General features: G+C 37.8%; 2 protein-coding genes across 2 annotated transcripts in view; both read right to left on the bottom strand.

Moving 5' to 3' along the window:
* Window positions 1–12,591, bottom strand: part of uba6 (ubiquitin like modifier activating enzyme 6) — a 47,358-nt gene that overhangs the window by 24,077 nt on the left and 10,690 nt on the right. The window contains exons 2-12 of the mRNA XM_016565823.1: window positions 3,153–3,235; window positions 2,951–3,045; window positions 2,572–2,600; window positions 2,030–2,124; window positions 1,667–1,778; window positions 1,439–1,519; window positions 1,239–1,361; window positions 961–1,084; window positions 780–883; window positions 636–698; window positions 475–551 (exon numbers count right to left, since the gene is read on the bottom strand). Coding sequence (XP_016421309.1) covers window positions 475–551; window positions 636–698; window positions 780–883; window positions 961–1,084; window positions 1,239–1,361; window positions 1,439–1,519; window positions 1,667–1,778; window positions 2,030–2,124; window positions 2,572–2,600; window positions 2,951–3,045; window positions 3,153–3,190 — 941 coding nt within the window. The 5' untranslated portion in view covers window positions 3,191–3,235. The remainder of the gene's footprint in view (window positions 1–474; window positions 552–635; window positions 699–779; window positions 884–960; window positions 1,085–1,238; window positions 1,362–1,438; window positions 1,520–1,666; window positions 1,779–2,029; window positions 2,125–2,571; window positions 2,601–2,950; window positions 3,046–3,152; window positions 3,236–12,591) is intronic.
* The window catches only part of LOC107750417 (ribonuclease inhibitor-like), an 11,665-nt gene continuing 5,107 nt past the window's right edge, over window positions 6,034–12,591 (bottom strand). Inside the window, exons 3-7 of the mRNA XM_016565778.1 lie at window positions 11,077–11,247; window positions 9,030–9,203; window positions 8,215–8,388; window positions 6,669–6,847; window positions 6,034–6,299 (exon numbers count right to left, since the gene is read on the bottom strand). Of these exons, the coding sequence (XP_016421264.1) occupies window positions 6,298–6,299; window positions 6,669–6,847; window positions 8,215–8,388; window positions 9,030–9,203; window positions 11,077–11,247 (700 nt within the window). The 3' untranslated portion in view covers window positions 6,034–6,297. The remainder of the gene's footprint in view (window positions 6,300–6,668; window positions 6,848–8,214; window positions 8,389–9,029; window positions 9,204–11,076; window positions 11,248–12,591) is intronic.

Here is a 12,591-nt window from a genome sequence, read left to right as displayed (position 1 = left end):
GGGGGGGGGTAATAAATCTGATTTCATTGGGCCCTAAAAATGCAATTATTGTTAATATTTTGTTAATAAATTGTATGTTTGGCTATTGGCTATGATTTCAATTAATTAGACATGCTTTTTGATTACCAAAAATAGTATTTAAAAAACTGAATTTGGAATAATATTAAACAGAAAAACACTGATTTGGAAAAGCAGATTTCATAGGGCCCTACTTATTCATGCTGTGTGTACAAAACAGATGCTGACACTGTCAAAATGAATCATTTGAGAAGTGCTGCTCCGGTCCAAAACTCTTTTGGCTGTTGAAATTTTTGTGCATCACTAATAGAAATAAACCCTCTTGCACTCAATCATTGCTTAATCATACCACGTCTAATGTAGGACAAAACCTATTCAAAAAAATGGTGATCTGCTGCTGGTAAAGCAGCTCACTAGGGTTTGAAACACTGCCTAAAAGATGAAAAATGTATTTACCCAATGTTGGGGAGTCTAGCATGCTGTTCCAGGAAAGCATCCAAAGCTAACATGATTGTATGGAGCTGCAGAGGGGCCTGATTGGATAAGGACACATTTATTAAGTTAAAAAGTGACTGATTCTCATGTCAATAATGATGAATGGACTCTATATTTCTGACCTCTGGTTTACTGAAGTCTGGAGTAAGGAGCCGGGGGTCAGATAACTGCTGCTCCATCGTCTCCTACACAGACCGTAGAGAAAACAGTTAATCATTGTACTTCACCAATATTAAACAGACCAACTGAAGGGGGTGTTAACATACAAAGGTGAAGATTTTGGGCATCATGACCAAGCGGAAGATTCCTGCATGAGCGTACGGCTGGAATGATGAGGTATCACCAACCGCGAAACTGTAGGGAGACAGAACTAAATACACACACAGAGTTAAATATGTAAGTAGAGTACGTCACTGTGCATGATGACTGTAGAGTTTGTGTTTATACCTGTAACTTGGTGAGTGGAACCATTGAGTTCACTCATGCCATTGATCTCTTTAAAACACACACTCTGCCCAGTCTGGAGGCCATGTGCTCGGCTGTCCATACACGTCACAACACCAGGATTCCCCTGCGATTGGGTGTCAAGCAGGAAGTTAAAAAGCAACCCAAATCACAGAACTGAGTGTTTCAGCTAAAGTTCAGCATTCAGACTAAATGTGACAAAAGTAATGATCAAATGCCAAGAGGAATGTGAAGGTTTGACAGTTCAGCGCTCTCATTACCTGGCTGATGTTTTGGATGAAGAGCTCTTTTGGTTCTTCTCCCGTAGGGTCCGACACCTCAAACGCCTCCCCAAAATCACAGAACACTCGCGAGCAGATCCCAAACACATCACAGCCAATGAACTGCACCAAAAACGCATTTTCAAGCATCCAAACAGAGAGTAATATCTATATGCAAGTATGTCTGGGAATGACCGTACCTTAATAGGAGGCTGCTGAGAGTGGCAGAAACAGTCGATTTGTTTCTGTAAGCTCAGCTTTGTTTCTGTTAACACTACACACTGAAGAAATAAACACAAGAATAGAGGCATTAAGTATGATATGAACGTACAGAATAATGTAAATAATAATGATCCGATTGGAATGAAGTTAAATAATATAAAATGTTTGTTGCACTTTAAATTTTGCTGTTGTCAGCGGAGACCAACCTGGTATCTCTTTAGGAAGCTGAGGTCAGTGTTTTCATCCAGGACATCAGTGGCCACACTGACCTGAACGTATGGGTTTAACTCAGCCACTCGAGAATGGACAGCCTCCACCCTAATAGAAAAAAAAAATCATTATGATTACTGCACATCTTCATAGAAATAAAGAATTAGAGTCTTATAAGGCCACAGAGACACACATGAGTTCATTAGAGGTGGACTATATATATATCTTATAAAATTAATTTTATATCAAGGTATATACAGTATATATATAGTCACAGTTTAGATGCTTTTGTTCTAGAAAAGATAATAAAAACAGGGACTGAATTCAGTCTGCTTGAAACAAAAGTAACCATAGTGCACCTTTTCTTCTGGCTATGCACATCCTCCTCTCTGATGAAGAAGTTGGTGCCAAGATCCCAAACTTCACATCGCTTACAGTCATGAAGAGTGACTGCCTACAAACACACATGTGCAAAACCTCATAAGACAGTCATAATACAACTAAAAAAATTAACTGATCAGCAAATATTCCAAGTCGCCTATAACAATAAAAAATGAGTTCACAATACCCTATATATAATAGTTCAAAATTAACATTAACAAAACATTATACAAAAAAATTATAAATTACAACAGTTATGTCACATTGTAATAGTATTTCACAATATTACTGTTTTTTTTGTTTGTTTTTTTATCAATCAAAGCGGCCTTGATGAACAGAAGAGACTTCTTTCAAAGCCAGTAAAAAAATCGTATCAACCTTAATACACAACAGTGTATTGCCAAATAAACAAAAAAAATCAACCATGATATTTTGTGTATGCCAATGAAATTAATTATTAATTCCATAAAAGTGTATATAGAAAAAACTGAAATAAATTATATCTAGACATTTATCTTACCTTCACTCCTGCCAGAACAATGTTTTTTGCTGCACAACATGAGAGATTTTTGATTAGAACTTGGTGTGAAGTACAGCACTCAACAAAAATGACAAAAATGGTTTAATATAGACTGAAGATGATGTAGATGGTATTGAATTTATAACTCATAGGATATGAAAGCAGGAAGCTTACTGGAGGAAAAACTGAATACATACATATACATAAATCACTGACATTTCAGATCATGATATTCTAGAAACTAGGTATTTTCTACACCCTCATACTAATGTATAGCCATTTATAAAGAGATCGTAAAAGCTTGTAAATAGGAAAACAATGAAATACAAATATGAATACGAAAAAAGGACTGGAGTGGTGTATGGACGGCACAGCTGACCTATTTCCACTCCAAGGGCTCCCATTCCACTGAGAAACACAGAGGACTGGGCCATCTGCTGCATAGCACTGTCCCCCAGCACATACCGCTGCCGACTACACACACGAACACACAGTTAGGAGCAAGAACGCTCGACTGAATCTGATTCTTAATGAATCAGATTCTGTCTCAAAGTGTTTCAGCTTCAGTATTTACAGTGTACCTGTACAGAGAGTCATCTATGTCCATGGAGTCGGCCATAGTGGGAAGGGGAGAGGGGGTGTCCAGGTGTTCCTCTGTAAGATTCTGTAGGAGAGATAAAGAGCATCTATTCACTGCCGATGACAGCAGAGCAGAGAAACACAATCTGAGGCATTCAGTCCAGAAATCTGAATTTACAGCTGTCAGAGATCTGGGTATGTCATGCATGTTAATTCTCAGACCCTTTTGACAGAAAAAAAAAAACAGTAGTCATACATCAACCTGACCTGCTCACAAACACCTCAGGACTGGCATCTCAGTTGTTCTTCAAACCAAACTGAAACTGATTCATTCAAAAGAACCGATTCAAAAGAACCGATTCATTTAAAAATCTATATGCCTGCATGGTATTTTAGCACAAAACTATATTCACAATAGAAACCATGACTTTTAAGACTGTATTCATTTCAATGAGTGTTCCAGATTTGGAAAACAATTTTAAAATTCCCTGATGAGCATTGGAGCCCTGAGTAACTTGACAACTACTTCTGCCTGCAATGCCATGACAGTTTTATGCATTGTCATGTTTCACATGACATACATATCCTTGTCAAGTGAGCCACACATTATGAATTTCTAAAAAAGCAATCTGTCTGAGCACTGCCACACGCAATCACACATCTTACGCGTATAATTTCCTCCATTTAAAGACGAAAGACTCTAAATGAATATCTAAAACACTAAATAAACCACATCATCACAAAAACATCTCGTATTTTATCAGAGAACGTTAAACGTGTCCTAAAAGCGTTACTTTATCATATTGCTTACTCATATCTATATATCATTAGCACACCGGCTAGCTGAGCTGATCAGTAAAATAGCCTGTTTAACTAGAAACAGTTCAACCGAATCTGCAGGCACGACCCTGCTTATTAATGCGCCTTTACGGCAGCGCTGGTTTGTATTCAGTGAGTCGAGGTTTAAAGTAATGTCTGTAGTAAGGAAAAAGAGATGTGAATTAGCTACCTGTCAATGCGCGAGAGGAACGGGAGCAGCACACTTCTTCTACTGCGCGTGCGCACTGGGGTTTCGTCATGGGACTCCTTTTTTATGTCTTTACATTGGTTGGAGCATAAGAAACAAATGTAGAAAATATTTTGTGGAAAAAAAATATATATATTTTAATCATATTTTATACGACAGGAGTTATTAAAAAAATGCATAGGCAAAAACAATGATTTATTTTTTCATTCACCAATCAGTTTTTAGGTTTCAGACTATTTTTAACCAAAATATTGTCCAAAGATGATTCCCAACTGTTATTAACTATATAACAGAATGATTTGATATATTTATATTTGTATATTTTATAATTTAATGAATTTAATATTTATAATAAATGTACTTTATGGAATATGTGTGTAAAATGTTCATATTTTATACGACAGGAGTTATTAAAAAAATGCATAGGCAAAAACAATGATTTATTTTTTCATTCACCAATCAGTTTTTAGGTTTCAGACTATTTTTAACCAAAATATTGTCCAAAGATGATTCTCAACTATGTTATTAACTATATAACAGAATGATTTGATATATTTATATTTGTCTATTTTATAATTTAATGAATTTAATATTTATAATAAATGTACTTTATGGAATATGTGTGTAAAATGTCCATAAATTGATATTCCCATTTTACTCAATGTATCTATACACTGCATCTAATTTGCATATTAATGTGTTCTTGGGGCAAACCATAATGAAAAAAGAAGTGGGAGTAATAACTTGGCAACATTTTCATAAGAATATCTCATATTTCATAGGAATATTGATCTATTATAATTTCTTGTTGTGTCTCCCCAAAATGCCTGATTAACATGATGTTTGTCCTGGTGTCCTCTACAAAAGACATGTATGAAAATTATGCCCTGTTTCGTAACAAAAACCGATTTGAAACCCTATAACATTTTTAAAAATTTTTAAGACAAACAATTTGAAAATTAGTCCGATTTAAATGATAATTACAAAATAGTATCATATGTGCTAAATTTGATCACTCTGTCAATATCGGTCATATTTAAAGAACAAGGAGAAGGTGCGTTTATGATCAAACCTCCAAACATTTGATGTCTCTAAAAAGCCCATGCTCTGTACAGGACATCCAGACTTAAAATTATAAAAAATATAGTGTCCTCTACAGAGGGCAAAAGTCTATGCCTGGGTCCCAGGAGGATATTGCAGGGATTTTAAAATAGCACCTGCTTCATACTTGGACATTAAGAAAAGTTATCTTTGTAGGTGGATGAGTCTCCCTCTGCTTGTGATGACTTGGAATTCCAAAAGGAATCGGATTTACGTGTTTAGATTTAGGTCAGATGTCCAGATATTGAAATATGTAAAAACACTTTTTGTAATTTTTTACCTAGATGTCACACTGGATTTAACAGTTACACCTCAAGCTGCAATGGCAATCATGTAAAACCATTAATTCATATTTCCCTTAAATTTAGGCATAAACCAGCATTAGAAAAAAAAAACTGTAGCGCTTTTGGTGTCTGAAAATTCCTCTTGATGTCAAGCATTTCTAAAAGCAAGAAGAGTCAAAAGACACTGAACAGATATTATTCTGACCAAAGGTATTAATTACATTCCTAAACTGCTCACCACAACCATAATGCTGCAAAGCATGGAGCTTTATAAAACTCAATAGAAAAAAAAACAATAAACATGCATCAACGTAGGGAAAAGCAGAAAATGAGTAAAAGAATTTGAAGATTTAGAGGGAAATATTAATGCATCATCTTATAAAAACATATAAATAGTACAATTATTTTACAGAGAAATACATTTCATAATCTTTGTTTCTAATCTATTTCTTCTGTAGTCAGGCTCATGATTTTTTCAAAGTTATATTAATAAAATGACAATGCACAATAAATCTCTTATATACACCATGTCTTGATTAAAATGAAAGTGTTCTGATTTTGTCACTTTATGCTTTTACTCATTTTCATGTATAAAAGGATTTATTATCAAATTATGTATTATTAAATTAAATAGTGAGTTCAGTCTCTGTTGACTGTGTGACTGACATCTCTGTAGTGGCTCATTTACCATCAGCTGATCCTGAGGAAACTGGACTGACATCCAAGTACTGAGAGTCCTACAATATAACACACAGACAGTCACATACGAGTATGAGACATTACTGCGGTCACATCACATCAGGAGATCCATTTCAGAAAAAAAAAAACACAGCCAGAGATATTAGTATATTCACATTATAGCCAGAGGCATGAATGAAAAACTGCTCAAATGATCAACAACTCTCTCTTTATCACTTACACACAGTGACACTAATTAAGAGATTACATTTATATATAGATCAGTCATATCACAGAATTAAACTCTTATTAAACAGTTTGAAGTACAGAGACGGAAGTGGAGATTAATTATCTTAAATTCTGTAATTACACGAGGCCTTTTACTAAAATTGGGTCAATATAAAAGCTTTAAATAAAAACATACTCACAATAGTATAGTTCCTCCAGTTTATAATGTGGATCACCTTTCAAATCAGAGAGAAACTTTACTTCAGATTGTCCTAGTTTATTCCCAGTCAGATCCAGTACTCTCAGGTGTGAGGGGTTTGATCTCAGAGCTGAAGCCAGAGCAGCACAACCTTCATCTGTGACACCACAATAGCACAATCTGTAGAGAACAATGACACAATTTGAATTGGTGTTCAAGTGAGCAGGAGAGGAGATATAATGAAAAGCATTGCGACATACTGCTGCTGACAGAATGAGATTTATGCATGTTGATGCTTAGTGGTGCTGTTTGAAACTGTCATGTGATTCAGGACTGAACAGACACAAAAAGATGAAGGTGAGATAGTGACTGGAGAAACAATCACTTGCACCTCTAATACAAACCTACAGGAGGACACTTCTGCTTCACAGGACCCACATTTTATGCATATATGTATACATATCTATGGTTAGAAGTCCCAGTTGCTATAGAAACAGTCAGCGTTAACCAAAGACTTAAACTACTTCAGTCTGTGTGCATTGAATTTATTTAATACACAAGTTTCACAATTTGAGTTGAATTACTGAAATAAATGAACTTTTCCACGACATTCTAATTTATTGAGATGCACCTGTATCTATGGTTAGAAGTCCCGGTTGCTATAGAAACAGTTAGCGTTCGGAGACGTGCACTTAGGACTGCGCATGCGCACTGGCTGGTCTAGCCTGAATAATTAGCTTTTTTTAACGCTATTTGAGCAAAAGAAACAACATTTATGAGACAGATTTTATTGGTGATTTCAAATATGAAATTTAATCATAAGCCTGGCGAACAGGTTTGGAGGATTTGACAATTCCCCATTCAAAGAGATAGGAGCTGCACTTGCATGTCCGAGAGGCGTTTCAAAGATGGCCGCAGGAGAAGGCGGCAAAATGCATTGCATTGCTCTCTTCACTTTTATATTTATGTTTTTGAACTGTTGATTTTGTTTCCAAAGCTTCAGTGCATAACGACACTTGTGTCTGTCTTACAAATGTACTGCAAATGCTCTAAAGAACGCTGAAGGCGAACAGAAATGAGATATACAGCTCTCTGCTTGCAGCGTGTCAGTCATGCTCGTCAGGAAAGTGAGTGAAACACATTTTTATCAAATAATATGTCATTAATAGCAGTTCACTTTCGCGATTTGATACGATTGCATTCATATCAGCAGCAAACCATACCAGAGTTCACATGAACCATACCCCAGACAACCCCTTTTAAGCGGACTCGGGTACGGTTCACGGGTGCGCACCCAAGTTCGGAAGACAGCGTTCACATCCAAACTACCAAACTCTGACCTTAAAGGGGTCATATGAGGCGGGGCATAGAGGAGAAACAATAATGTACAGTATGTGGAAAATAATGTGTTTTTTTTAACCTTAAACCGCATAAACACATTACACCAAATACACAAAATAATGTTCTTTTTAGCAGCATCATATGACCCCTTTAATTAAACCAGAGTGCGCACCAAAAGTGCTAGTGTGAAAGAGAGATGATCTTACTCCAGCTTCTTCAGTTTACAGTGAGGATCCTCCAGTACAGCAGAGAGAAACTTCATACTTGAATCTTGTAGTTTATTCCCAGACAGATTCAGTACTCTCAGGTGTGAGGGGTTTGATCTCAGAGCTGAAGCCAGAGCAGCACAACCTTCATCTGTGACACCACAATCACTCAACCTGTAGAGAACAATGACACACTCTTCAGTCTCTCAGTTCTGATCAGAGCTGTGTTTCCCAAAACCATTGTTAGCTAATTATGGTCGTTAGTTCCATTGAATTCTATTAGCAACGACGGAACTTGCGACCATAGTTGCTTTCGGGAAACGCACCCCAGATCAGTTTAGCAGTGAATCCATTATTAAAGAGAAATTACAAACTTAAAAGCACAATATCAACATATTTGATAAATCATTGGACTGAGATCTAATGTCACAGAGCACAAACATTTGCATGGACATTTACCATCTAAAGTCTAATTTAAGTGGGATTAAAAACATTTCATAATTGCATTATTATTTAAAAAGAGTCAGTGCAGAAAGATTAACGTGATGAACATTAAAAAATTAATCCAGCATGTTCTTCATTTCTCAGTTCTGACTGTGTTGAGCTCAAGTCAAGATATTGAAATTTTGATTGTGATGTCCAAGTATCTATTTCAGTGTGACTCTCAGTCCTGCAGTATCATATTACTGAGGAGCAGCTCATGTTTTCAGTCATTTACAGCTCAGTCAGCTGAACTCACAGCATCAGAAAGAGGCTGAACACTTCAAATATACTTTACATTGTGTTTCATGTGTGAGAGTCATATATGATCTTACCTTAGTATCTCCAATTTACAGGGAGGATCTTCCAGTACAGCAGAAAGCAAATTCACACTAGAACGCCCTAGTTTATTCCCAGTCAGATCCAGTTCTCTCATGTGTGAGGGGTTTGATTTCAGAGCTGAAGCCAGAGCAGCACAACCTTCATCTGTGACACCACAATGCATCAGCCTGTAGAGAACAATAACCGGTGCTTAATTTGTAAATCGGAAGGTAGTTCTGAAAAATAGTTCTGAAAGTTGTAGGGCTGAGCAACTCTTTACTGCCCTAGTACAAAAGTAATCAAATAGAAATGTGGTGTCAGATAATTAACAGGAACTGAAACAGGTGTGTACTAATCAGAAACCATTGCAACTATTAAGCAAAGAGAACACAGGCAAACAGACACAGGGAAAACGAGACACAATGATAAAGAAACGTCTCGGTTACGTAGGTAATCTTGGTTCCCGGAATAGGGAACGAAACACTGGGAAGCCGTCACTATGGGAACACCTTCAGTGTGACGAATGTCTGAAGCCAGTAGAGCACCGCCCCAAGAATTACGTCACGTATACTTCATATCAGTGTGCTACGTGCTATTTCATCTGATTTCTATGACGAAGGAAGCACTATTGAAGGTATGGGAACGGCCGACATTGCAGAGGTTACATCCGTAACCAAGATGTTCCCTTTCATATGTTCACTTCAACTCTGTGAAGCCATCGCTATGGGAACAATATACCATAACGCCTGCACGTGAGGATAGCTGGAAGATCGAGGAAACAGTCCGCTCAAGCAGATAAACCTGGGTGCCAGGAGCCATCCTCACATCCAGACCATAGAACTTGATAAAGGTGATTGGAGAGGACCATCATGCCGCAACACAAATATCTTCCAATGAAGAGCATTTTAAGAGAGCCTGAGAAGAAGCCATTCCTCTGGCAGGATGAACACACACACCTAGAGGCGAAGCCATGTTACACGCCTCATAAGACGCAGAGATAGCCTTAATCAACCAATTGAGACAACCTCTGTTTGGTGACAGCAGCTCCTTTGTTTTACCCTCAAAACATTCAAACGACAGGTAGATACACCACTGGACTGTGCGGTCTACATAGATCTTCAAAATCTTCATCGGGCAAAGACCAAGAGATCATAAATCACCCCAATCCCAAAGTTCCCAAAAAGCCTCAAAGACCAGCCCCGGGCAAAGTCCATACAAGAAGGGCTGATTGAAAGAGCCTGCAGGTCCCCTCTTCTCTAAGAGAGAATAGAGCCACCAAAATGACCGTCTTAAAGGTCAAAAACTTTTCTGACACCACGTAGCCTCTGGTGTCACCCTGGCTGTCCATCTCTTCGGCATGAGGTCATTGCACATCGCTCGGTGGCAGATGCCGGTAAACTCCTCCACATAATCCTCCAAATATCGGCCACCTTGAAAAATAAAAATAACTCCTCCACATAGTCCCAGGCAGGGTCATGGTGCCACATAGATGTCAACGATTTCCATATTACTTTTATTCTTTTAGGTTCGGTCTTCTGTCACGTTTCTGTGTAGTACAATCCAAATAAAGCGCACAAAGAAGAAGGTTCACAAAGAGTTTTAATAAACACATAGCAACACACTACACATTACCATAAAAGAGACTGAACAATGAACAGAAGAAACTCAGGGCTTAAATACACAGACTAGATAATTAATAGGAACTGAAACAGGTGCGTACTAATCATAAACCTTAGCAACTAATAAGCAAAGGGAACACAGGGAAACAGACACAGGGAAAATGAGGCACAATGACAAAGAAACAGAACTATACAGAACATAACTGTGACGTATCCTACTGTTCAGTGAACAGCAACTGAAGCTTCAGTAAATGCTTAGTGAGTCAAAAACAGGAGCAGCAGGTCATGTGATGTGATGGAGATAAATGAAATTAACTTCATCTTCAGTTATCACAGTACTTTATGCTGAGACTTATTTTATGTTCTATCTTATTATTTTACTAAATTGAAAAGACACGCCTTACTGAGGACAAAGATGTGACTATGAGAGAGATGATCTTACCACAGTTTCTCCAGTTTACAGTGAGGATCCTTCAGTACAGCAGAGAGCAGATTCACTGAATTTCCTATTATATTCCCAGACAGATTCAGTTGTCTCAGGTGTGAGGGGTTTGATCTCAGAGCTGAAGCCAGAGAAGCACAACCTTCATCTGTAAGACCACAATTATACAACCTGTAGAGAACAATGACACACTCCCTCAGTTCAAATCAGATCAGTTTAGCAGTGAATCCATAGAAAGTAGAAACTTAAAGGGATAGTTCACCCAAAAATGAAAATTTGATGTTTATCTGCTTACAAACAAAACCAAATTAAACCCTGCGGCTTGTGACGATACATTGATGTCCTAAGACACGAAACGATCGGTTTGTGCCAGAAACCGAACAGTATTAATATAATTTTTAACCTCAAATCCACCACTATGTCCAACTTCCTTCAGCGCGCACGCTCCGTTGCGTGAGATGTGTACGCGCTCTGGCGTAGTTTACGCAAGCGCCGGAAGTGATCTCTCGCGCGTATACGTCACGCATTGTTTACACAGTGCACAGTCATTGTAGGTACGACGGCTAATCAAAATGGTACTTACTTGCGCTTATCCGGATTGTTCAAACCGACTTAAAACTAAAAGATTACGTTCTCTCGCGCGAACTCATTTGGGAGTGGTGACTTTCCACGTATTCCCCACTTCTGAGCCTGCTCGCCTGAAGTTATGGTTGATTGCTCTTCGGCTGGATATCAACACACCCATTAACGTAAACTACGCCAGAACGTGTACACACCTCACGCACCGGATGCCGTGCGCTTGCTCAAAGCAGTTGGACATAGTGGTGTATCAGAGGTAAAAAACGATATAAATACTGTTCAGTTTCTTGCACAGACCGATCGTTTCGTGTCTTTACACATCAATGTATCGTCACGAGCCGCAGGGTTTAATTTGGATTTGTCTGTGCATGTTTTATTTACTCTCATAGATTTTGTTACCATTGCCATGCATTATACGACTGATAGACTGCAACGGTTGGATTTAAAAATCATAATTTGTGTTCTACTGAAGAAACAAAGTCACCTACATCTTGGATGCCCTGGGGGTAAGCAGATAAACATAAAATTTTCATTTGTGGGTGAACTATCCCTTTAAAACACAAATCAATGTTTGATGGATCATTGGGCTGAGGTTTAACATGTCACAAAGCACAAAACAATAAATAATATTTCTTAAGAGCACTATTTTGATGCTAAATCGGTTTTAAATTACACTATTCACGACATAACTGAGCATCAGGTTGTGATGTGAAAGTGTGTATTTCAACTCATGTTTTCAGTCATTTACAGCTCAATCAGCTGAACTCTCAACAGCAGAAAGAGGCTGAACACTTCAAATATACATTGTGTTTCATGTGTGATAGTCATATGTGAATATGTGAAGTGACATGTGGCCAAGGAGGGCTATGCATACTCGGAATTTGTGCTCTGCATTTAACCCATCCAAGTGAGAGGCACCAACGATCTTCTCAGCTG

This window comes from Sinocyclocheilus rhinocerous, unplaced genomic scaffold (genome assembly GCF_001515625.1).
Source record: "Sinocyclocheilus rhinocerous isolate Xijiao unplaced genomic scaffold, SAMN03320098_v1.1 scaffold1, whole genome shotgun sequence".
Lineage (NCBI taxonomy): Eukaryota > Metazoa > Chordata > Actinopteri > Cypriniformes > Cyprinidae > Sinocyclocheilus > Sinocyclocheilus rhinocerous.
The sequence above is the reverse complement of the archived record's forward strand: the minus strand, read 5'-3'. Positions and strand labels throughout refer to the sequence as shown.